The following is a 27,108-nucleotide window of genomic DNA, read 5'->3' as shown; positions in this document are numbered from 1 at the left end:
AAAGACAGTACACATCCTCATGCCACTCAATGCACCATGTAGGAAGAATCTGACAATGCCTTTGAAAAACTAACTCTAACTCTGCCCTAATTTTGTACACGATGCAGAACAATGTTCTTCCCCACATTATTGTGGCAGGCTTGTGCATTTTAATACAGCCATAACCAGCATCCCCAAATGAGGCAGACCAGAGATCACAATGTTAAATTCCAACAGCAACATTGATTTATACATTACCCTGTCTTTTATTTTGATGTACTATCTATATTCTTGTTTTTTTTTTGAAAAGCAATTAGATATTAGCAATAGGGAAAGCCCTACCTGCAAAGCAAGTACAAGTAGTTCTTCTATAATACGATGGTTGCATTGTTGTGCAACTCCACCTTATAGAGATTTCATGCTTTAGAAACAGTGCTTAAAGTGTTTGTAATGTAATCGCGTTACAGCCAACACGTTTTAAAGGTTTGTGCTTTGGAAAGTGTCCCCAGTTCGGCCATGCATTATAGCGAATGCATGTTACCGAAATATACATTAAGCAGAATGGCCTGTACAGAATGCTGATTCTCAAGTTACATTTCAAAAAGCTGTATTTAAAGATGCTTTTAAATCAATCAATCTGTTCAGACATGTTATGACACACCTCTAGAAGACGTAGCACCTTGGAACAGAGGGATAAACACTGTACCTTCACGAGCCTTCAAGTTGCATTTATTTAACACCTTAAACTGCAGTAAAATGTCACCCGGTGTGGAGGATACGTCAGAGGATCTCCTCGTGGGTCTGCTCCTGGGCCTGGCCAAACTGGCCATAAACAGGTTCAGGAAGCAGGCCGTGGAGGGGGTTGTTAGGGGCAATTGCCTGCCCCTCTTCTGCTGTTATGTCAGTGCCCAGATATCCCTGGAGGAGCAGCACACTGTGTCCATCAACACCCTCGAGAGTTTTAGGGAAAGGTGGGGACCGCAGGGACTGAGTGTATTATTTCCCCCTCCAACTCTATTTTGATTTAATCCCTGCCCTCCCCTTCATTGTTTGACCACACAGCATTGCCCTCTGAGATGGGCGATGTTTGTCACTGGCCACCCTAGTGTTTCCTTTCTCCCTGGTGATGGAAATTGAATAAAGATTTGCAGTAAAACGTCACAAGGCCCTTCAAAAGCTCCAATTATCAAACACAAATCAAAACATTAAAAGGTGTCAAAATAGGATTCCAAAAGCTTGGATATCAGACAATACATTTACTCAATCATTACTCAATCACTCCATTTCTAAAACTTGGGAGTTAGGTATGAAGATTTCTTTGAAGAAAAAGAACTCTTCTGATATTATCTGTCAAGACGTTGCAAGAGAATCAGAATGAATACCGCCAACAAAATTAGTTGGTCAGTATGCATCTCCAGAGGAAGCACCTTCATAGTTGCCATAAGAATTAAAAGTAATTACAATTTCCTGAGCAGTAAAGAACTATTTCCTTCTTCTGAATGCAATACATTAACTTCCATCGATACTTGTAACACCATCTCATTTTGCCTCTTCCCCCCCTTGACAAAATAACTTCATGCATGTAGCATCGCTCGGATTCATGTTCATGAAACTTCTAACTGAAGACAAATGGTAACTGGTGAGGGATGTGGCAAATACATGATAAAAAGTAATGGGCTCATTTTCTAGATTAACAGGATATGACAAGTAGTAGACCACAGGGATCTGAACTAGTGCTTCAGTTTTTCATCATATATGGCTTGGATGTAAAAACAAGTGACAAATAGCAAAGACTGCATAAGACTAAATTAAGAGGCATAGGTGGTTGTGAAGAGACATTGACAGTGAGTCAGCAAGGCAGATGGGAAGTACAAGGTCATTCTTTTTATTCTGAGACAAATGTTGAAAAGTTTTCCTCATGCTAAGAGAGTCAGAATAAAGGAGGGACAAGGGGATGCAGTTGTCCATTCACACAAAACACAAAGCTAGTCCACAGGTGTGAAGAGTACAAAATATTAATGGAAGGTTGGCCTATAATCACAAGTTTGAATACAATAGCTAAGATGTAATGTTCCTCTTCTACTAATCGTTGGGAAGACGCTTTTTAGTTTTGGACGCTAAACCTCAGTAATTATGTTAGCCTGGAAGAGCGATTCATTATAGTTTCACCATAATGATATCAGAGTTAAAGAATTTACTTGCAGACGAGTAAATAACCTTGACTTGTGTTCCCTTAAGTTTAAATTGGATATGCCGCCAGTTGAAGTCTTTACAATGATATTAAAGCATTAGAGATCGACTATAGCTAAAGATTCCCTGATTAGAACAAGAAAGACAGACAATCTTAAACTGAACTTTAAGTCTCTTTTTCCACAAAATTTAAGTAGAAATTTGTAAATCTCTCAAAGTTTGTGAGTGCCGAGGGTTCAAGTGGAACTTTCTAGGTGGAGACCAATGGACCTTTGGGAAAGAACAAGGAAAGGGCCATCAAGGAACAAGTCTATCAAAGGACATGAATCAAACGTAGGCAAACTGCAGGGCTATGGTTCTAATCATCTTGAATGCAGTTGAGTTACAGATGAGGTCCTTCTGTTCTTAATTGGGGGAGGAGAAAAGTGATTTACACAGCAAATATACAAGGAAAATTCAGCTTAGAGCACCAAAGGGCATTCCAGAGACACTAAAATAACTTGTTAGATACAGTCTCAGCATTTCTATTCTGTGCAGAGTTAGGCAGCCACAAACCTCCTTTCTACATGACATTAGCAAGACCAACAATCTCCCCACAACACATTTAAACAAACATTGCAACTTATTTCGCATTGCTAAGCGAAACCTAATGATCATCTTATGAAAAAAATAGTTGCTATTTTGATGGACAATTTGTGATTCATTTTGCTAGGGAAGCAGTTATAATTCAATGTCTAGGTTAATAATCCAAACAAAAGTTTCAACAGACATGATGTGAATGGTTGTGACACCACCAGGAATGAATTGTTCAGAGCAGGACTCAATTATGTGGGAATGATCTGACTCGGATGGCCATCGTCATTATTTGAGGTGGTTCTAATGTTCCATTTGTGCTGCAAGGGGTGTTAAGTTCCCTGGACTATCCTCAAGCTGCTGAGTGTTGTACATATTTTCTGTGGAAGGGTGAAACACAGGATTTCACCACTCAGATCAGTTACTTGGTTGTGCTTGATCTTTGTAGTCAGCCAGGAAGTGAGACATCAAGAGGTGGGGTTGTTCTCAGTTTGTAAAGTGTGCAGTCTGCTCCAGTGGGGTTGTGGAATTGGATTTTAGAGGAGTCAATGCCAGCCAATAGGGCTTTTATCCCAGGGAAAGGTCCTTCTCCAACAGGAGGTTCAATAGCCACAACCACTAGAAGCCTCTCAGCAATTTTATAGGGCTGGGACAGACTTCAGTACGTCATCTATCTGTAACAGCAATGTCAGGAATTCCTATGGACTCATTGTACAAGTAGAGATCTACAAACCTGAACTACATTAATACACAGAAAATTCCAACATTAAGTGTCAAGTCACAGTAAAGTTAGCTGCTGAAAACTGGATGTACTCAACAGACAATGGGTGCAGGAGTAGGCCATTCTGCCCTTCGAGCCTGCACCACCATTCACTATGATCATGGCTGATCATCCTCAATCAGTATCCTGTTCCTGCCTTATCTCAATAACCCTTGATCCTTGAAAGCTCTATTCAACTCTTTCTTAAACGAATCCAGAGACTGGGCCTCCACTGCCCTCTGGGGCAGAGCATTCCACACACCCACCACTCTCTGGGTGAAGAGGTTTCTCCTCATCTCTGTCCTAAAAAACCTACCCCTTATTTTTAAGCTGTGTCCTCTGGTTCGGGACTCACCCATCAGCAGAAACATGTTTCCTGCCTCCAGAGTGTCCAATCCTTTCATAATCTTATATGTCTCAATCAGATGCCCTCTCAGTCTTCTAAACTCAAGGGTATACAAGCCCAGTTGCTCCAATCATTCAACATAAGATAGTCCTGCCATTCCAGGAATTGACCTTGTGAACCTACGCTGCACTCCCTCAATAGCCAGAATGTCTTTCCTCAAATTTGGAGACCAGAACTGCACACAATATTCCAGGTGCGGTCTCACCAGGGCCCTGTACAGCTGCAGAAGAACCTCTTTGCTTCTATACTCAATCCCTCTTGTTTGAAGGTCAGCATGCTATTAGCCTTCTTCACTACCTGCTGTACCTGCACACTTGCCTTCATTGACTGGTGTACAAGAACACCCAGATCTCTTTGTACTGCCCCCTTACCTAACTTGACTCCATTGAGGTAGTAATCTGCCTTCCTGTTCTTGCCACCAAAGTGGATAACCATACATTTATCCACATTAAACTGCATCTGCCATGCATCTGTCCACTCATCTAACCTGTCCAGGTCACCCTGTAATCTCCTAACATCCTCCTCATATTTCACCCTGCCACCCAGCTTTGTATCATCAGCAAATTTGCTAATGTTACTATTAATACCATCTTCTATATCATTAATATATATTATTAAAAGCTGCGGTCCCAGCACTGATCCCTGCGGTACCCCACTGGTCACCGCCTGCCATTCCGAAAGGAGCTGTTTATCACTATTCTTTGTTTTCTGTCAGCCAACCAATTTTCAATCCAAGTCAGTACTTTGCCCCCAATACCATGCACCCTAATTTTGCTCACTAACCTCCTATGTGGGACTTTATCAAAGGCTTTTTGAAAGTCCAGGTACACTACATCCACTGGATCTCCCTTATGCATCTTCAGAGTTACATTCTCAAAACATTCCAGAAGATTAGTCAAGCATGATTTCCCCTTCATAAATCCATGCTGACTCTGACCTATCCTGTTATTGCTATCCAGATATGTTGTAATTTCATCCTTTATAATTGACTCCAGCATGTTTCCCACCACTGAGGTCAGACTAACTGGTCTATAATTTCCTGCTTTCTCTCTCGCTCCTTTCTTTAGAAGTGGTAAAACATTAGCCACCCTCCAATCCGCAGGAACTGATCCCGAATCTATCAAACGCTGGAAAATAACCACCAACGCATCCACGATTTCTAGAGCCACCTCCTTCAGTACCTTGGGATGTAGACCATCGGGTCCCGGGGACTTATCAACCTTTACACCTAACAGTCTCTCCAACACCAATTCCTGGCAAATATAAATTCCCTTCAGTTCAGGTCCTTTAGCCACTGTTACCTCTGGGAGATTGCTTGTCTCTTCCCCAGTGAACACAGATCTGAAATACCAACTGAAATAATCAAATTAAGAGTGATCATTTTCAATCCAGAGATGCATATAAACAAGAGAAGTGGTTAACAAAGGTTCTACGGGAAGCACTAAGTTAGTTCCACATAAGCTACTGAGAATCAGGAGACTGAAGACACACCTTGCTTTAACAACTATTTTATTGTACTTTAGTTCTGCAAAGTGGTGGTGAGGAAGTATAAAACAAAATGTGGCTTTGACTAAGAACCTTTCAACAGGAATAGATATTTAACTTGAGTACAAGGCTGACATTTCAAATAAATTATGCACAGGTTGTACTCGTGCTGGGCCATTGAACAGCACCTCCAATCCAGCAATTTACATTTTTACTGTTAGCCATTGCTCAAGCCATCATACTTTAGAGAGTTAGAAGGTTGTAGGTTAAGGTTCACCACCAGGGAAATGAGCACAACACCCACGATGATACCATGGTGGAACATCAACAGCCCCACTGCTATACAAATGGAACACTACAAACAGCTCAAGCGATGACAGTGACCACCTGAATCAAAATATCCCCACATACTGAACTCCAGCCCTGAAAGATTCATTCCTGGTGGCATTACTGTCTTTCAGATGAGACATTACACAAAGGACATGTCTGCCCTCTCATGTGGAGGTAAAAGATCCCATATGTTTTACCTATTCAAAGTACTTCCTAGTGTCCTGAACCAACAACACAAAACACATGCTCTGCTAAGTATTTTGACCCTCTATTTGATTCTTCATATTATATGCATGACATCCAGGCATAACTTTGTTCAACCAATGTGGAGAAATAATCGATGAAGAGTTGTTGGGGTTACAATTAGTGAAGTTTGTGAGCTCAAACTGTACTTTGTGACATTTCAACTAGCCTGTTTGAGAGTTGACAGGATGAGTTTTCCAGAGGGTAATGGCAAAGTCAGGAGTGACAAAGGCTGAATAAGGTGGAGAATGTTTTGAAGATGGCTGTTCTTTTTAGAATTTCATAAATACATCTTGCTTACTGACCTTCTGGAGAGATTTTAAAGAACTTTAGAGAGAGATCAGAGTTGAATTTCTCCTGCACACTTTTAAGAATTTTTCATGGAAACAATTTGACTCAAGTGTTGTCCATGTCCGACAACACCACTAAATATTGGGAGGACTGAAACCATTGTGCTCCATAACTGTCGCACATACCAGTTCATAATCGTGACTCATTCATCTTATTGGCAACTGCACAAGGCTTATACAGACCATTCACAACCTTGGTATCATACTTGATTCCAAGTTGAGCTTCTGATTATGTATCCATACCAAGTCCATCTACTTCCATCTCTATCGCTGCTTGACACTGCCTCTGCTGGTCAACGTCTCACTCACACTATTAATGGCTTTGGATAAGACAACTTCAATGCTCTCCTCACCAGTCTCTGACCCTCCATAAACTTACACGAACATCTGCCGCTCAATTCCAACTTGCACCAAATTCTGTTCACCCATCACTGTCTACAGGAATAGTGCCAGGAGACTGGAGGATAGCAAGTGTTGTCCCCTTGTTCAAGGGGAGTAGAGACAACCCTGGTAATTTTAGACCTGTGAGCCTTACTTTGGTTGTGGGTAAAGTATTGGAAAAGGTTATAAGAGATAGGATTTATAATCATCAAGAAAGGAATAAGTTGATTTGGGATAGTCAACGCGGTTTTTGAAGGGTAGGTCGTGCCTCATAAACCTTATTAAGTTCTTTGAGAAGGTGGCCAAACAGGTGGATAAGGCTAAAGCAGTTGATGTGATGTATATGGATTTCAGTAAGGCGTATGATAAGGTTTTGCATGGTAGGCTATTGCACAAAATACGGAGGCATGGGATGGAGGGTGATTTAGTGGTTTGGATCAGAAATTGGCTAGCTGAAAGAAGACAGAGGGTGGTGGTCGATTGGAAATGTTCATCCTAGAGTTCAGTTATTGGTGGTGTACCACAAGGATCTGTTTGGGGGCCACTGCTGTTTGTCATTTTTATAAATGACTTGGATGAGGGCAGAGAAGATGGGTTAGTAAATGTATGGATAACACTAAAGTCGGTGGAGCTGTGGATAGTGTTGAAGGATGTTGCAGGTTACAGAGGGACATAGATAAGCTGCAAAGCTGGGCTGAGAGGTGGCAACTGGAGTTTAATGCAGAAAAAGTGTGAGGTCATTCACTTTGGAAGGAGCAAGAGGAATGCAGAGTACTGGGCTAATGGCAAGATTCTTGGTAGTGTAGATGAGCAGAGAGATCTGTGTCCATTAACATCGAACCCTGAAACTTGCCACCCGGGTTGAGAGGGTTGTTCAGAAGGCATATTATTGGTGGAGGGATTGAGTTTGGGAGCCATGAGGTCATATTGCAGCTGTACAAAACTCTGATGTGGCCGCACTTGGAGCACTGCATACAGTTCTGGTCACTACATTATAGGAAGGATATGGAAGGACATAGAAGGTATACGGAGGTTTACTAGGATGTTGCCTGGTGTGGCGGGAAGGTCTAATGAGGAAAGGCTGAGGGACTGGAGGCTGTTTTCGTTACCAAGAGGTGACTTAATTGAGACATATACGATAATCAGAAGTTTAGATAGGGTGGACCACCTCCAATGGTGATGGTGAGTAAGAGGACATAGCTTTAAATTGAGGGGTGACAGATATCAGAGGTAGTTTCTTTACTCACAGTAGTAAGGGCGTGCAATGCCCTGCCTGCAATAGTAGACTTGCCAACTTTAAGGGCATTTAAATGGTATCTGGATAAACATATGGATGAAAATGGAATAATGTAGTTTAGATGGGCTTCAGATTAGTTTCAGAGGTCAGCGCAACATTGAGGGCCAATGGGCCTGTACTGTGCTGTAATGTTCTATGGTCTAACAATCCCTCTTTGTCTGGTAGTCTTCAATCTCAAAATGTTTATTATTGCTTTGAAACCCCTCCACTGCCTCCTTATTTCAGTGACTTTCTCCAGTCCAACAAAGCTTCAAGATCTCTCCAGCAACTGTTGATTTTCACACATCCCCAAACTTAAACTCAACCTTGACTTCAACGACTTGGGCTCTGATGATCGGATTTCCTCCCTAAACCTTCATCTCTCTTGTCTGCTTCCCTCCCTTCAGGACACCCTAAAAATCTATCATTTTGCCAAGCTTTGGTCAGCAATCTTAAAACCTTTGTAGCTCAATGCCATATTTGGTATTTGATGAAACTCCAGTGAAAAAATGCCATGGGACTCCTGTATATGTGAAAAAATCCAAAGAAGAAAACGTCTTAGAATAGAAGAATCCCTACAGTTTGGAAACAGGCCCTTTGGCCCAACCCTCTTGAAGAGAAACCCATAGAGACCCATTCCCCTATTACTTTACATTTCCCCGACTAATGCACCTAACCTACACATTTCTGAACACTATGGGCAATTTAGTATGACCAATTCACTGAAACTGCACATCTTTGGACTGTGGGAGGAAACCGGAGCACCCGGAAGAAACCAACGCAGACACGAACAGAATGTGTATACTCCAGACAGACTGCCACCTGAGGCTGGAATCGAACCCGGCTCCCTGGCGCTGAGAGGCAACATAGAGTCATAGAGGTGCACAGCACAAAAACAGACCCTTCAGTTCAACTCACCCATGCCAACCAGATATCCCAACCTAATCTAGTCCCATTTGCCAGCACTTGGCGCATATCTCTCTAAATCCTTCCTGTTCATATACCCATCCAGATGTCTTTTAAGTGTTGTAATTGCACCAGCCTCCACCACTTCCTCTGACAGCTCATTCCACTCACACACCACCCTCTGCTTGAAAACATTGCCCCTTACGACCCTTTTAAATTTTATCCCCCCTCATGCTAAACTGATGCCCTCTATTTCTGGACTCCACCACCCCAGGGAAAAGACCTTGTCTATTAATCCTATCCATGCCACTCATGATTTTACAAGCCTCTATAAGGTCAACCCTCAGTCTTCGACACTCCAGGGAAATCAGCCCCAGCCTGTTCAGCCTCTCCCTACAGCTCAACTCCTCCAACCCTGACAACATCCTTGAAAATCTTTTCTGAACCTTTCAACTTTCACAACATCCTTGCAATAGAAAGCTGATCAGAATTGCACGCAATATTTCAACAGTGGCCTAACCAATCTCCTGTACAGCCGCAACATGACCTCCCAATTCCTGTACTCAATATTCTGATCAATAAAGGAAAGCATACCAAACACCTTCTTCACTCTCCTACCCACCTGCGACTCCACTTTCAAGGAGCAATGAACCTGCACTCCAAGGTCTCTTTGTTCAGCAACACCCCCGCGGACCATGCCATTAAATGCATAATCCTGCTAAAATTTGCTTTCCCAAAATGCAGCACCTCGCATTTATCCGAATTAAACTCCATCTGCCACTTCTCAGCTCCTTGGCCCATCTGGTCCAGATCCTGTTGTAATCGGAGGTAACCTTCTTCACTGTGCACTACACCTTCAATTTTGGTGTCATCTGCAAACCTCCTATGTTCATATCCAAATCATTTATATAAATGACGAAAAGTACCAATCCTTGTGGAACTCCACTGGAATCCTGCCCCTCCGGATTCCCTCCTCTCACGTGCCAACCACTGATGTCAGGCTCACTGGTCTTTAGTTCCTTGGCTTGTCCTTACAAACTTTCTTAAATGGTGGCACTACGTTAGCCAACCTACAGCCTTCTGGCACCTCACTTGTGACTATCGATGATAAAAATATCTCAGCAAGAGGCCCAACAATCACTTCCCTAGTTTCCCCCAGAGTTCTAGGGTACACCTGATCTGGTCTTGTATGCAGTGCATTTTTACGTAGTCTCCTGAACGGGGAGCAGACTTCACAGAAAACCCCAAGCCCCAGAGAAAATCAAATTAACCGAATCATCAATTTTCCGAACGAAACAGTGCCCACCCATCTCGTTCTGATAATCGAAGTTCCTCGGTATACTATCCCTGGACACTCATTTCTGAAGGCCTTCCCATTTTCCAGCGGTCCCTTTACTTGTGAACATCTGCCCCAACTTTTGAAAGTTCTTGCCTAATACCGTCAAAATTGGCCTTCCTCAAATTTACAACTTCAACTTTTAGGTCTGGTCTCTCCTTTTCCATCACTATTTTAAAATTAAAAGAATTATGGTCACTGGCCCCAAAGTGCTCCCCCACTGATACCTCAGTCACCTGCCCTGGCTGATTTCTCAAGAGTAGGTCAGGTTTTGCACCTTCTCTAATAGGTACATCCACATACTGACTCAAAATTTTCTTGCACACTCTTAGCAAATTCCTCTCCATCTAAGCCCTTAACACTATGGCAGTCCCAGTCTATGTTTGGAAAATTAAAATCCCCTACCATAACCACCTTATTATTCTTACAGATAACTGAAATCTTACAAATTTGTTTCTCATTTTCCTGCTGACTATTAGGAGATCTATAATACAACCCCAATAAGGGATCATCCCTTTCTTATTTCTCAGTTCCACCCAAATAACATCCCTGGATGCGTTTCCGGAATATCCTTCCTCAGTACAGTGGTATTCCTATCCTTTATCAAAAATGCCACTCCCCCTCCTCTGTTGCCTGTCAGTCTTGTCCATCCCTGAGCCATGTTTCTGTAATTGCTATGATATCCTAGTCGCATGTTCCTAACCATGCCCTGAGTTCATCTGCCTTCCCTGTTAGGCCTGTTTGAAATAAATGCAGTTTAAATTTATCAGCCCGACTTTGATCTTTGTTTTGTCCCTGCCTGCCCTGGCTGTTTGACTCACTTCTTTCCTCAACTGTACCAGTCTCAGATAAATCTCTTTCCTCACTATCTCCCTGGCTCCCCCCTTCACTAGTTTAAATCCTCACGAGCAGCTCTAGCAAGTCTCCCTGCCAGTATATTAGTCCATTTCCAATTCAGGTGCAAACATCATTCTTGGACAGGTCACTTCTACTCCAGAAGAGATTCCAATGATCCAAAAATGTGAATCTTTCTCCCATACACCAGCTCCTCAGTCACGCATTCATTCGCTCCATCCTCCTATTCCTAACCTTTGAGCCACCCCTTGGTGTATAAATCCAACTTGCTACTGTCACATTGCTGATTGAGAGATGCAGATATGCACAAATGGCCATTTTATAAAATTATTTAATGAGAATTGGATGTCATTAGAGCATCTGTTCCCATTCCTGTCCTTGAATTAAGTGACTCACTCTGTCATTTCAGAGGGTAGTTACGATTCAACCATACTGCTGTAGGTCTGGAGTCACATGTAGGCCAGACCAAGTAAGGATGGCACATTTGTTCCCTTATTACAATGTTAGTTTCCTGACAAATGTGATACAGGGTCCCTCTATGGTTGAGTCTGCTCTGCAATGGAATTCAGAATAAGTGATTTTATTAATGAATCCATAAACCTGTAGGGAGGGTAAAGTATGAAACCCTGCTTTCCCTTATAAAAACAAGGTGGCATTAAGATTCATTTACTTTTTATTACATTATTGTTTATTCAGTTACAATACAGTCATACATTGTTGACATTGTAGTTTTATGCACAGTATACACAAAGCACAGATATCAAGCAAGAGGGAGGACATCTCAAATAGAGTCATAGAGATGTACAGGATGGAAACAGACCCTTTCGTCCAACTCATCCATACTGACTAGATACCCTCTTTTAATCTACCCCCATTTACCAGCATTTGGCCCATACTCCTCAAAACCCTTCCTATCGATACCCATCGAGATGCCTTTTAAATGTTATAACTGTACCAGCCTCCACCACTTCCTGTGGTAGCTCATTCCATCCATGCACCACTCTCTGCATGAATCGGTTGCCCCTTAGGTTCCTTTTAGATCTTTCCCTCTCACCTTAAACCTACACTTTCTAGTTCTGCACTCCCCAACCCCAGGGAAAAGACCCTGCTATTCACCCTATCCATGCCCCTCATGATTTTATAAACCTCTATAAGGTCACCCCTCAGTCTCCAACACTCCAGAGAAAATAGCCCCAGCATATATGGACTCTCCCTATAGGTCAAACCCTTGAACCTTGGCAAAACCCTTGTAAATCTTTTCTGAATCCTTTCAGGAGGGAGACCAGAATTGAATGCAGTATTCTAAAAGCGGGATAGCCAATGCCCTGTACAACTGCAACATGACACCCCAACTCCTATACTCAATGCACTGACCAATAACGGAAAACATACCAAATGCCTTATCCACTGTCCCATCTATCTGCAACTCCACATTCAAGGAACCTGCACTCCAAGATCTTTGTTCAGCAACCCTCCCCATGATCTTACCATTAAGTGTATAAGTCCTGCCCTGATATGCCTTTCCAAAATGCAGCAGCTCACATTTATCTGAACTCCATTAGCCACTCTCCAGCCTATTGGGCCATCTGAACAAGGTTCCATTGAACTGAGGTAACAATCTTCACTGACCACTACACTTCCAATTTTGATATCATCTTGCAAATTTACGAACCATACCTCCTCTCTTCACATCCAAATTATTTATATAAATGACAAAAAAGCATTGGAGCTAATACTGACCATTGTCGCACAAGGCTGGTCACAGGCCTCCATTCTGAAAAGCAACCATCCACCACCACCCTCTGTCTCCCCAATTCACATTAGTTCTGCACCTAAATGGCTAGTTCTCCCTGTATTCCATGTGATCTAACCTTGCTAACCAGTCTACCATGAGGAACCTATCAAACACCTTCCTCAAGTCCATTATAGATCACATCTATTGCTCTGGCTTCATCAAGCGCTCTTTGTTACTTTTTTTTTAATAATTAGAATAGATTCCCTACAGTATGGAAACAGGCCATGCGGCCCAACAAGTCCACACCGATCCTCCGAAGAGCAACCCCACTCAGACCTATTTCCCTCTGACTAATACACCTAAGACTATGAGCAATTTGGAATGGCCAATTCACCTGACCTGCACATCTTTGGACTGTGGGAGGAAACCCACATAGACACAGGGAGAATTACAAAGTCCACACAGACAGTCGCCAGAGGCTGGAAACGAGCCCTGGGTCCCTGGCGCTGTGAGGCAGCAATACTAACCACTGAGCCACAGAAAACTCAACCAAGTTAGTGAGGCATGACTTCGCACGCACAAAGCCATATTGACTATTCCAAATCAGTCCTTGCCTTTTCAAATAGAGGTAAATCCTGTCCTTCAGTATCCCCTCCAACAATTTGCCCACCACTGATGTCAGACACATCTGTCTATAGTTCCCTGGCTTTTCCTTACCACCTTACTATTTTTCTAAAGCCTTTTCAGAATTTAATGCTTTCATCAGTTCCTAGATATCAAGTGGAATGAAGTGAGAAGAGAATCTTACACTTGTAAATGACATGCTAATTGTAAATGACAACGCAATGTTGGCATTCGTTTGTGAGCAGTTTTGTGTTCTGTATAAAAAGAAAGATGCACTGGCATTGGACAGGGTCCAGAGGAGATTTACAAGAACGATCCCAGAGATGAAAGGTTTATCATATCAGGGTGGTTAAGGTCTCAGAGTCCATACTCAATGGCTTATAGGAGGGTGAGGGAGAATTTAATTGAAACTCACAGGATATTGAGAGGCCCAAGTACAGTGCATGTGCAAAAGATAATTGCATTGCTAGGACAGACTTGGAACCAGGGGCATAGCTTCACAAAGAAGGGATCGTCCTTTAGAGTAGAGGAGGAATGCCTTCAGCCAGAGGGTGGTGGCTCTGTGGAACTCATTGCCACAAAAGGCAATAGAGATCAAGTCATTCAGTGTATTTAAGATCAAGATACGTTTGCTATGAAGGTGTAGAAGTGTACTGTACCTTTAAGAGAGTTAAAAGCTATCAGCACCAAGTGCTCTCAATAAGATACAGTGTAAACATGTGGCCCAGCTACTGGGGTAGCTGGTTGCCTGGAAACAAAAAAAAAATAGATTTAAATTAGGCCGATCAGTTTAAATTATACGCCGAAAAATACCAAACTCCAATCCATTTGAATAGAGTTTATTGACAATCTGAAAAGCCTAGAGTCAATCCAATGCTTTCGGGGGGTATAAGACTTGGGAAAACTGAGCAGCTGAGAGGAGAACTGCCAAGCTACCAGCATGTAAAAGGACTGCGCGAGATATAGTTCTCTTAAAAGTACCTTCATCAATCAGTAACCTGTGAAGCAGAATCCCTGAGAAGAAAAGACCAAAATACCAAGAAGAACGAAAGCTGCCTGGTTTTGAGATAAGAAGTTTTGTTTTGTAAATTGTAATCGGAGGTTTTATCAGACTAGTATTGGAGAAGGGGCAGGTAAGGTGAGAGTAAGGAGTTGTAAATAGTTGTTAGTTAATTATTCTCTGTTATACTTTATTTCTTAAAGTTATAAATTTCTACTTTAAATATTTCTTCGCCTCTCGAATTTTCACAGATTATCACACGGGATGAATCTTTTCTGTGTTGCTGGTTTACATTAAGCAGGAGAGTTTACCATGCATTGTAACAGGTTCTTGATTAGTAAGGAATCAAGGATTATGTGGGGAAAGCAGTAAATGGGGCAGGAGAAACATATTAGCCATAATGAAATGACAGGACTGACTTGATGGATTGAATGGCCTCATTCTGCTCCTATATCTTATGATGGCAAGTTACAGGGCAGCACAGGGAATTATGAGCATCACAGATTTCAATCCTGCTGGTTGCATATCAGAGTGAGCTTGATCACCATTGTTCGTGTTCTCAATGTGTTACAAATTATAAAAATTAACCTCATCTCATTATATAGCCCCCATGCCACAAGTCATTTTATTTTGTCTGGGCTCCAACTTCCCAATTCCACACTAATTGGACAGTTACACAGCACCAGGGATATTCAAGAGTCCTGATAACAAGACACTTTCACGATTTAAACCTGTGGCCCTGCAACATGACATTTAAGACAGGTTGACCTCAAAGAAGATCCTGCAGGATTGCCACAGTACTGCGAGAGCATTATCACCTGTATTAAGCTATCCATTCACTAGTACCAACTGTTCAGAGTCACACCAGGAAACCACACCATTATTTACGTCACCCCAACGAGAAGCAACCTTTGCACTTGAAGCTTTAGTCACGTATCATTAACAGAAATGACTTTCACCCCTCAGGATGACTCACCAAATTGTTGTGATCCAATCAAGTGATTCTAGACACCGGATGAGGTAGCACAGAATATCACCAAGTTCACAGCTCACATTTTTTCCATACTGAAATTCATTTGCCTGAGCAACTTATGAAATGGAAAACATATCAATCTGAACTTCTTAAATAAATGACTGTGTATTCCTCTCGACTTTGAACTATTCTAAAACATTTTAAGAATAAATACCTTTATTCATAAATGCTCCAACTGTTTGTCAGTCAGTCAGTCAGTCAGTCAGAAGGACAAAATTGTTTTTCCCATATCAAAGCAAATTGTCAAACAGCAAGAAATACAGTGAGAAGCTGTGGAGATAACCTCTTTATTGTCAAATTTAAATTAAATGCACAACTTATCAATACTATAAAAGAAATTAAGAAGCATTTCCAGTAAAGAAAGTCAATATCAGCACCACCAAGGCATAAGTACATGTACCTAGCCCCAGACAGCAAATCTCACATCACAATGCCCACTTCTCACAATGGCAATGTATTTCCCAACACACCCACTATCTATTGAAGATATAACATGCATCTGACAATACCTGCCCTTACATTTTGTTCTTTGAAATGTCCCAGCATACATTTCTCACACACAGGTGTACCTTACATTCAAATATGGCTTTCACCTACAACTGTGAACATCTCTATTGACCACTCCTCTTGCACAGGTGTACTTCATGTAATTTATCTCATTGCAAATACCAACCAAAGAATGATGGATCAGCACTTGACATTATTTTCATTTCAGCCTGAGAACTCCAACAAGAGACGGAGATGCTCTGTAATATTCTGAACAAATGGTCTCAGAGGAAAGTTTCCACTATTTGGTACAGTGTTAGTGTCCCTACCTCTGAGCCAGAATTAAGTCCCACTCAATCTAGAGCTGTGTAATAATATATCAGAACAGTGCGATTTAAAACGTCTATTCAACAAATCATGTTAGTTAATGGGCTCTTGTACTGTAGTGGTAGTATCCAGAGGATGGCCCAGCTGAACACTGCACCATGGTCATTCAAGAGGGGGGAGCAAAAAGACAAGTGGTAATTATAAGGCATTCGACAATGAGGAGGATAGATAATATCCTTTGCAAGCTGGATAGGGAGTCACGCATGGTGTGTTGCCTGCTCGGTGCCAGGGTGCAGGCCATCTCTGACCAGCTTGAATGCATGTTGGCTGGCACGGGGCGGGGGGTGGAATCCAGTTATGATGATCCATGTTTGGGATAACAACATAGGCAAGGATAGGATGGAGGACCTGTTTGGGGATTATCAAGCATTAGGAACAAAATTCAGGAACAGGTCCTTGAGGGTCATAATCTCCAGATTATTGACTGAGCTACGTGCAAATTGGGTTAGGGATTAGAAAATTAGGGAAGTATACACTAAGTGGCTAAAGGAATGGTGTGGGAAAGAGGGCTTCCACTTCATAGAACATTGACATCAGTTTTGGAACCAGAGGGATCTGTACCGTTGGGACGTTCTGCACCTGAACCAATCTAGAACCAGTATTCTAGTGAAAAGGATAAATAGGTTGGTCACTAGGACTTTAAACTTGTGAGGTGGAGAGGATGGAAAGGGGAAAGCGACAGCAAAAATTATGATAAACAAATGGGTAAGCAGCAGGTTAGCATGTCTACAGGAAGATTTAAGTTCAAGGCAGACCATGAAAGAGGCAAAAAGGAAGGATAACGTGGGAGAGATTACAGATGTTGGAAATCATGAGGGTAAGAAAGTTGATGTAAAGGCACTTTACCGGAATGCTCATGGCATTCATATGAAAGTTGATGGATTAACTGCTCAAATCATTGCGAATGAATATGATTTGGTAGCCATTACGGAGACATGGTTACAGGATGGTCACGACTGGGAGTTAAATACCCAGGGGTACCTGACTATATGGAAAGACAGACAGGATTGAAAGGGAGGTGGTGTAGCTCTGATATTCAAGGATGACATCAATGCGGTGCTGAGAACACAGGTTCTATGAAGAATGAGATTGAATCTATTTGGGCGGAAATTAGAAATTCTAAGAAGAGAAAAAAAAAATCACTGATAGGCATAGTTTATAGGCCACCAAATAATATCACATTGGGGTGGACAATAAACAAAGAAATAACTGATGCCTGTAAAAATGGTACAGCAATTATCATGGGAGATTTTAATCTACATGGAGTTTGGTCGAAATCTTCATTCATTCACCCTTCCATTGATTCATAGCGATAGCTTCCCAAATCCACAGCCTCTGCCACCCAGGACAAGGGCAACGGATGCATGGGAATACTACAACCTGCAAATTCCCCTTCAAAACACATATCCTAATTTGGAAGACTATTGCCAAGCCTAACTGCAGCTAAGTCAAAATCCTGAAACTCCAATCCTGACAATATTGAGGTCAGGATTCAAAATTCACAGAAGCAACATACAAGCATACCATATTAAAGCAGGCCACATAAAACAAAGATACGGTGAAATACTCGACAAAGGACACAAATTGATTTACATTATGGGTCCTCCATTGTCCATATGAAGCAGAACAATGGCAGGTTCAGGCCTCTTAATGGTATCGGGAAAGCAGTGGAGCATAGAAGAGGAGCTGCTTCTCAAATCACTGATTCTATCGCACCCATGCTGACAGACCAGCTCATTCCTTCTACCCCATGCTTGCTGCTTCACCAAAAACAGAACCTATGATTAGAGGGAGCAGCAAAGGGATAAGGGGAAAATCCTATGGCTGGAGGAGCTGGAACAAGAGCTTAGGAGAAACAAGAATTAAAGCTACAAATAAATTCAGCTCCAAGTTGAAATTCCTATTATTTCCAAGCAGAACTACAGAATTTGGGAGTCAATGGATAGCTGACACCACTCTTTCTCCTTTGGGATTTTGTTTTTTTTAAAACACGCTTTCAGGGTGTTTTTGAGTGGGAAAGATGGGATGGGAGGAAAGAGGTCTTGGTAGCGGCCAGGGTCAATGCATTGAGAGAAGTCTATTTTTAATTATCAAAAATAAATCGTCCACACCCCATCCCCTCACAGTAACAACATTTCTGCCAATTAACTTTCAAAATGAAGAGAAACAAAAGCAAACAGGGTTCTCAGCACAACCACTAGATCATGAGGACAGGGATGCCCAGATGCCAATGAATACTGTGCAGCTCCAGCTACGAACTGTTAAAAACATTGCAGATTTTCCATTATTTTTATTTTATTCTTTTTATCAATTTTGGATTTGTAGCTGTGAACTGTAAGATAAAGATGGCTTTTGGAACTAAGGGCAACAACTTTTGTTAAAAAGGAAATGAAACCACACAAGCCTTTTTTTAAACTAATGAGCAAGGTCAGGAAGTTAATTGCAGATTGGTCCCTGATCAAAAAGACTCTGCATTTGCTTCAACACTAGGGGAGAACATTATGGTTAAACAGATAACAGTAGTTGGCTATTAATGAGGTCAGTCCCTGGGACAAAAACAGAAATTGCTGGGAAACCTCAGCAGGTCTGATAGCATCTCAGGAGAGAAAACTGAGTTAAGGTTTCAGGTCAACTGAGCCTTCTTCAGAACTGATTGAAGCTAAGATGGAGTGGGAGGAGGGAGTAGGAGTAAATAATCGGTGGAGATGAGAGAGAGAAAAAGAGAGAGACATAGAGAAGGAGAAAAGTAATCAGTTGGACAGATAAAGGAAAGGGTAAAGATCAGCTTGGGAGAATCAATAGCTGTTAACAGAAACAATTAGAGGCTGAAGATGGTTCATTTCAGGTAGCAACTTATTCGATGACAAGGCCTGGTGTGTACGCATTAAGCTAAGAACAAAACTGGTGGTGCTCAGGCCCTAAAATTGTTGAACTTGATATTGAGTCCAGAAGGCTGCATGGTTACCAAGCAGAAAATGAGATGTTGTTCTTCTAGTTTGCGCCAAGCTTCGTTGAAACACCGCAGCAAGCCTGAGACAGAGATTTTGACCAGGGAGTATGGTGGTGTGTTGAAGTGACATGCAGTCAAAATCTCAGAATCATTTCCCAGTCCCTGGGAATTAGTTCCAGTGTGCTTCAGAGACACCTTAAACCCAAGCAGATGGCAGGCATTGAATAATAGCCGAGACATTGCAGAGGAGACCGTCAGAAAGGAGACAAAATTGGACCTGGTTTTTTTTTATTCACTCATGGGATGTGGGCATCTCTAGCTATTACTGCCCAATCCATAATTGCCTAGAAGGCAGTTAAGGGTCAACCACGTTGAATTATGTTTCCTATGAGAAGGATTCTGCATGTTGATGTCAAAGCCTGACAGTTTTTGGAAGTTCAGAGACTGGAAACCTAAATATTTCCGCCTTTATCTGGTCAACATCTTCAGAACATCAACTGACAACCCACTATCTACGCCTGTAAAATAACACATCTCAAGTAATATGGTCAGTTTTATTATTTTCTTTTAGGGTTCAAAGCACAAGCCAATTAGGTTACTTTGTTGTTTAAGTTTTACTCTATTGTAGTTACTATACTGTTAATAAATTACTAAGTCTTTTGTTTAAGATACAAACTGGTGACTCTCTGACTGGTTATTCAAAAATGTGGTTAGGAACCACTGAGTTCAATTTTGAGGACTGCAAATACAGTGGTAAAAAGGCAGACTTGTTTCCACTGCCTATCTTCCCTTTCATAACATAATTCGCATGAGCACGAGAGCGCAAGAGCATACGAGAGAGAACATGAAACAGAGAGCGAGCAAGCGAGCGCGAAAGCAAGGGGAAAACAAGGGAGATTATCTAAGGAATGAGACAGGAGATTGAGACAGCATAAGGCCCCCCCACAGTGAAACAGAATGTGAGCAAAAATTGCTAACTTGCAGCTTAATTCATCATCGATAGAATTTCTCAACTTACGTTTTTCCCTCTTCAAAACCCTGCTTTTGTGCTTGGCTTTCAAGCAGATAAACTATAGCTGAAACATTAAAGCTGATCTTGAGTCTGATTTAAATATCAGTGACAAGACGACAATACAGGGTGAGTGGAAATCACTAAATGAATAAAATTTGGTGTTGATTCCTTCACAGTCTGTCCAGTACCAAGTCTCTTGTTTCTTTCATATCCTTTAATGGAAATATAGAGAGTGTTTGCAAAGTCCTGTATCAATAGCAATTTGATTTCCAACTTACAACTTGTTACCTTCAAGTAGCTCCTAAAAATCAAATAGCCCTCACGAAAATCAAGAGTCCATATTGTATTGACGTACTGCAAAAGCGCCTACTCACATGTTTAACCTTATAGGTCATTTGATAGAAATCACTGACTTGCATTCACTTCCAAATCAGTGGTGAAAGAATCTCATTCACTAGATTTTTGTTTTTTTTGGGCGGGGGACACGCAACAGCCAGGATCTAACATCAAAGTGAAAGAATATTCCTGATGAACAGCTTTATTCTGCATTATACCATGATTTTATGAACCAATACCACTTTGTGAATGAAAACAAAAAATACTGCTGGAAATCACAGCAGGTCAGACAACATCCATGGAGAGATAGCAAGCTATTCAAGATATTCAAGTCTACATGACTCTTCATCAGAGCTGAATAAACACTTTGTAATCATAGCACTCAAGCATATTCAAGGATACACAGCAAAAAGAAATGTTTCACCCTGGGTGAATTCATGCAAAGGGGGAAGCCAGGATGTTACGTGAATCAGTAAGCTTACCTTCTTCCTTGTGGATCCAGCTTTGGTCAAACAGGATCGTTCCAATGACAGATACCCTCCAATCACCTGTATCTCCTCAGCAAGGGGATAGCGTTTCTTTAGCAATACTCCCAGTTTGGCAAGTGATGCTTCAGGATCTTCCACTGTTTGCTCATCAGTCCCATTTGCTGGAGAAACCTCATTTGCATCAACAGAGGTCTGCTGGGCTCTGCTAGCTGGCTTACGTTGAGGAACGACAGTGAAAGTGTTTCCACTCTTGCGCTGCACAAAGGGGTGAAGTAGGCCACCAACTCTTTCCTCAGGAAGCTCGTCCTTTGCTGCAGCTGATTTGGCCTTGCTTGGTTGCTTGGGAGTTTCTTTCTCGCCTGTTCCCAAGATATCATCTATGTTAGTGATTGGGAGGTCATCATTCCGAGCTGATACTTTTATGAGGGTTACAGTGGATTCAGCTTTCTGCTCTGCTTCTGACATTGGAGTAGGCAACAAGCTTGTTCTTTCTTCCTCAATTGAAATCGGAGCATTCATATGCTTAGAAGAAACTTCATAGTTACTGCCTGATGTTGGTTTATCCACAACCTCTTCTTCCTTTGGCTTGGGATCTGCTTTGGGAAGAGGAGGATCTCCAAAAAGTAATTTTCCTTCATTACTCTGTTCACAGTCCAAGGAAACAGCAGAGACCCAGTCTGTTTGAGCTTCAGAATTGGATGCATTGGAAGCACCATTTTCAATTTTTGGCTTTTCATAAGATTCATGGTTTGCTTCCTTATAATCAGAAGCTTCACTGGATGCTACAGAGGAACTCGCCCTCTTCTTCGGAATCACAACAAATGAGTTCTTCGACTGTTTTTTGAGATTTGCCAGTGCCCTTGCCTGAATATCATCTTTTGGAATGGATGAAACATCTGGAGGTGTGGCAGGTATGATTTCAAAGGAGTCATTCAGACTGGTGGAAGCAGATACACCGTTGCATTGGTTTGGAGTTACTTTGGCTGAACCTGCCGCTTTGTGGTCCTGGTTCATCTTCCCCGAGGGAGTGGCACTGGATTTTGCAGGCAAAGATTTGGAAGCATCCGCTGCAGGAAGCTGGGGTCTCTCAGGGCTTAATTTAGAAGCTTTCCTATGATCGACCACACACACGTTAGAAACCTCGCTGTTGGCAGCACTGACAGAATAAGGCACCCGGCCACTCCCAAGTTCACTTGCAGCCACCTGATTCTCACTATCCATTTCTCCTCCATTCACAGAGAATGAATCGGTTCTCATTAAATCGAGGTCTGGGCGACCGTTCTCCATTACCTCATTCTCGATGATCCGATCCTTCGAGTTGCTCTTGCCGATTTGGTGAGCGGGAGAGTGACTTGGGGTCGACTCCTTCTGCCTGAGATGCCCAGAAGCAGGTCCACTCTCAAACTGCTTGCGGTAAGAGGATACAGAGAAGGGTCTGCCTTCAGGCTCAGTCCTGTCACTGGCAGCCAGCTTAGCATCCCCCTGGCTATGCAAGGACACAGAGGAGGCAGGAGGCGTGCGCCCAGGAGATGGGGGACCCGAGCATCTGATCGGCGAGGACAAAGGGAAAGGTTTGGGCTGCGATGGGGGCGACAGGCAGCCCCGGTGAGGGCCAGGGGAGCGGAGCCCCGTGGGGCCCGCACACGTTGGCCCTTGGCCGGGCTGGCGGGCGGACAGGGGTTTTGGCAACAGGAGTGGCTTTCGGGGCCGGGGCCGGTCCCGGGCGGGGGAGAAGCCGTCCAGCAGGTTCTCCGTGCTCCGCGACCGGCTTGGCTTCACGTAGTTGCGGTCGAACTTCTCGAGAAGGCGGCTGACTTTCCCGTGCAGGGGTCCCGGGGGGCCGGCCTCGCCGCTGCCCAGGCTGCTCAGGTTCTCCTCGCTCCGGCTGAGGGTGCCATCGTAGACCAGCACCTCGGCGGCTCGGATCTCGGCCACGGTGCCGTGCCCGGGCCGGGACAGCAGCTGCTCCTGGGCCTGGGGCTGGGCTTGGGGCTGGCTCCGGGCCGGGCTGCCCGGCTCACTGAAGTAATCCGGGTCTGACTCGATGATGATGATGTTGTCGGCCTGGATGGTGCGGACCCCCGGCATGTGGCTGTACAACTCGAGAAGCTGCTGCAGCGGCTTGGCCGCATCCTGGCCCCGAGCTGGAGCTGGGCCCGGGCCCGAGCCCGAGCCCCCGCCGCCGCCCTCCCCCGGCCCCGGTGACTGACTGTCCGCCCCCAGCCGCCTCCTCCTCCGCCGCTCCCGCTGAATGAATGGGTTCTCCTGGACCGGAGCGATACTCTCCAGCAGCACGGAGCCGCCGGCCTCAGAAGCGGACCCACCGCCCTCGGCCCCCGGGCTCGCCTCCAGCTCCGCCCGGTTGCTATGGGACGCCGCCCGGCTCGGGTTGCAGCTGCGGCCGTCCGCCGCCGGGCCGGACAGCTTGGCCTTCCGCCTCTCCAGGATCTCCCGCTTCCAAGCCGGCATCCTGACACTGAGGCCGGCGGCGGCGGCGGCCTCCTGCTCCTCCTCCTCCCGCGGAGCCTGAAGGGGAGACCGCGGCGGTGATAACGGTCTCTGCTCACTCACCGACATCCTGTCCTTACTGACTGACCGGGACCAGCGGTCCTCCACCGTCCCACCAACCACCGCGCTCCGCCCCCAACACGCCCCTCGTCCCCATGGAAACCACAACAACCCAGAGGTGGGAGAGGGCGGGGCTAAGGCTGCATCACGGCGCCACCTACCGGATGAATGACGACTCAGTGACATTCGGCCCATCCTATTCCAGCCAGCTCTCTTCAACAGCAATTCCTTTAGTTCTATCTCCGCGTCCTTGCCTGCTCTTCAGGTGCTTATCCACTTGCCTCCATGATTTAGCTCTATTAGCTCTGGGGTGTGCAGTGAGAGAGGGAAGCTCTCTTCCTCCCTCTACAAGGATTTCAGTGAGCCCCTCTCTCACTGCACACCCCAGATCATCTCCTCTGCCCAGAAGCTCTTCCTCCTTCCACCTATCGCATTTCCAACGCCCCTCCCCCAAGTCCCTCCTCCCTACCTTTTATCTTAGCCTGCTGGACACACTTTCCTCACTCCTGGAGAAGGGCTCATGCCCAAAACGTCGATTCTCCTGCTCCTTGGATGCTGCCTGACCTGCTGCGCTTTTCCAGCAACACATTTTCAGCTCTGATCTCCAGCATCTGCAGTCCTCACTTTCTCCTCAAAGATCACATCCACTACTCATGCTCAGCAGCAACAGAGTGAACCATCCACAAAATGCACTGCTGAAATTCACCTTCCATACCTACAACCACTTGCATTTAGAGCAACAGCAAAAAAACACATGGGAACACTTCCATCTGCAGTTCCCCTTCAAGCCACTCATCATTGTGACTTAAAACCAGCAGCTGAAAAACTTAAAGTGTAGCTTACAACTATATCACTGATCCTTCAGTGTCTCTGGGTCAAAATCCTGAAATATCTTGAAGCATTGAAAATGTCCCTACACCAAATGAACTACACTGCTTCAAGAAGGCAGCTCACCACCACCACACCCAGGGTTTTAAAGAGAGATGGGCAATATATGCTGGCATAGCCATCAGCACCCAGATGGGAGAAAGTGAGGACTGCAGGTGCTGGAGATCAGAGCCGAGAGTGTGGTGCTGGTAAAGCGCAGCAGGTCAGGCAGTATCCAAGGAGCGGGACAATCGACATTTCGGGCATAAGCCCTTCATCAGGAATCAACACCCAGATGCCATGAATGAAAAAAAATTTATTGCCTTTGTAGGTACTTGCAATAAATCTCATCTGGCATGTGTTCTCTCATACCACCAGGGTGAAAATGTTCTTTTGAAGTCTATCACTAACTCCTTCACAATTCATATGACTTTCAGGTTTTGCGTCATCTTCAAATTTTCAACTTTTGTCTTGCACACCCAATTCCAGGTCATTAACTCATATCAAGTAATATCTCTTTCCTGTCACTCCAACCAACTTTATATTCAAGATGCCACTTCTCTTTCATGTTCCATGCATTTCAGTTTCACTGATATGCCTGTTCTGTTTCACTTTTATGAAACAATTTTTAGAAGTCTGTGAACAGAATAGTTAATGTTAATTGCATTATCCTCATCAACGCTTACTATTAACTCATCAAACAGCTCAATAAAATTAGTGCAACAGTTATTCCTTTTAACACATCCATGCTGACTTCCCTTAATTGTGAAACTTGAAAGGGTTCAGAAACGATTTACAAGAATGTTGCCAGGGTTGGAGGATTTGAGCTACAGGGAGAGGCTGAACAGGCTGGAGCTGTATTCCCTGGAGCATCGGAGGCTGAGGGCTGACTTTATAAAGGTTTACAAAATTATGAGGGGCATGGATAAGATAAATAGACAAAGTCTTTTCCCTGGGGTGGGGGAGTCCAGAACTAGGTTTAGGGTGAGAGGGGAAAGATATAAAAGAGACCTAAGGACTTTTCCACGCAGAGGGTGGTAAGTGTATGGAATGAGCTACCAGAGGAAGTGGTGGAATCTGGTACAATTGCAACATTTAAAAGGCATTTGGATGGGTATATGAATAGGAAGGGCTTGAAGGGATATGGGCCAGGTGCTGGCAGGTGGGTCTAGATTGGGTTGGGATATCTGGTCGGCATGGACGAGTTGGACTGAAGGGTCTGTTTCCATGCTGTACATCTCTATGACTCTATGACTAATTAACGCACACTTGTCCAAGGGATTGTTAATTTTGTCCTGGATCATGATCTCCAGAAGCTTTCCTCCAACTCAGGTGAAAGTGGCTGGGTTTGTTTGTATGCCTTTAGAAGACTTACCATTTTGTCTCATATTTTCTCTTGGTCTCTTTTATTTCCTAAGTTGAGTTGTGCAAAGGAACTGGAAAAGACCATTCATCCCCTGCAGCCTGATCTGTTATTAATGAGATCATGACTAATTAGGAATGTAATTCCAACAATTCCAAAAAAAACCATAAGTAACTTTTTTATTTCTAGTTCTTTGAACCAGTGTAAGTTATCCACACTCTCCAAATAATACTCAGGATCCACAATGCATTATCTTTAGCCTTGATTCCTTTAAAATCTATAGCTCCACACTTACTTGTAAACCAATTGGTCTTTACCAAACATTAGTCATCAACTCCCTTTCCTTGAACTTTATTGGTTCAGCATCTCTCTCTTGGTTTGCCCAACAACCTTTGATGCTCTGCTCTTTTCTCCCACCAACAAGGTGTTTACCATCTCCCAATACTGTTTTTCATTGGTACGATGCACACCTCCACGATCAACAGGTAAGCCATGCAGAACAATGGAGCAACAATGAGAAAGATAAACAAAGGAAGACTGGAAACAAACATGACGCAAGAGAAAACCACAATAAAAACAGTTTGGCAGGTTAGAGAGGGCCAGAAATTACACCAGGTTAATGTTTTTGTATATTCATACACTTCCTTGCATAACAGTTTGAAGCAATGGACAGAATCTGTTTGAAGGACAGTGATGTGAATGTTCTTTCTACAGCATTACATCTTTATACTAGCAAAATTATGATTCATTTTGGGAGGTTCTATGATGCCTGCAACTCATATGTCACCCATACCCACCAGCATATATACCCTACTGGATGTCAACACAGTATCAGAGCTGTAGCTGCAGCTTCAGTCTTCATTCACCAGGACAAAACAGTGACCAAATCCTGCACCTTCTGATTCAGAGACATCAACGCCACCACTAATCCAAAGATTTACTTCTTGCGACTAACTCATGATTGCTGACAACTTATTGAAGAACATCTATTCATTGTCCTCTTTCATTTAATGGAATTCGAAGACTCATTACCAAACCACATTCACACTCAACATCCCTTGTGTCCCAGGATACTCAGATCAGGACAGCCAACGTATTTTTGCAAACACCACTGGCTGCACCTGTGCTAGGTTACCACAATGAAAGCAGGCGCTGCAGACAGTCGGTGGAGGCTGTTAAATACTTCACA

The 27,108-nt window shown here is 43.5% G+C and overlaps 1 protein-coding gene across 1 annotated transcript in view; it reads right to left on the bottom strand.

The window, feature by feature from the left end:
- tprn (taperin) overlaps positions 1-23,720 on the bottom strand; it is a 97,995-nt gene extending 74,275 nt beyond the window's left edge. The window contains exon 1 of the mRNA XM_072566292.1: positions 21,116-23,720. Within this exon, the coding sequence (XP_072422393.1) occupies positions 21,116-23,698 (2,583 nt within the window). The 5' untranslated portion in view covers positions 23,699-23,720. The remainder of the gene's footprint in view (positions 1-21,115) is intronic.
- Positions 23,721-27,108: the final 3,388 nt, after the last annotated feature.

Source organism: Chiloscyllium punctatum, chromosome 49, assembly GCF_047496795.1.
Source record: "Chiloscyllium punctatum isolate Juve2018m chromosome 49, sChiPun1.3, whole genome shotgun sequence".
Lineage (NCBI taxonomy): Eukaryota > Metazoa > Chordata > Chondrichthyes > Orectolobiformes > Hemiscylliidae > Chiloscyllium > Chiloscyllium punctatum.
The sequence above is the reverse complement of the archived record's forward strand: the minus strand, read 5'-3'. Positions and strand labels throughout refer to the sequence as shown.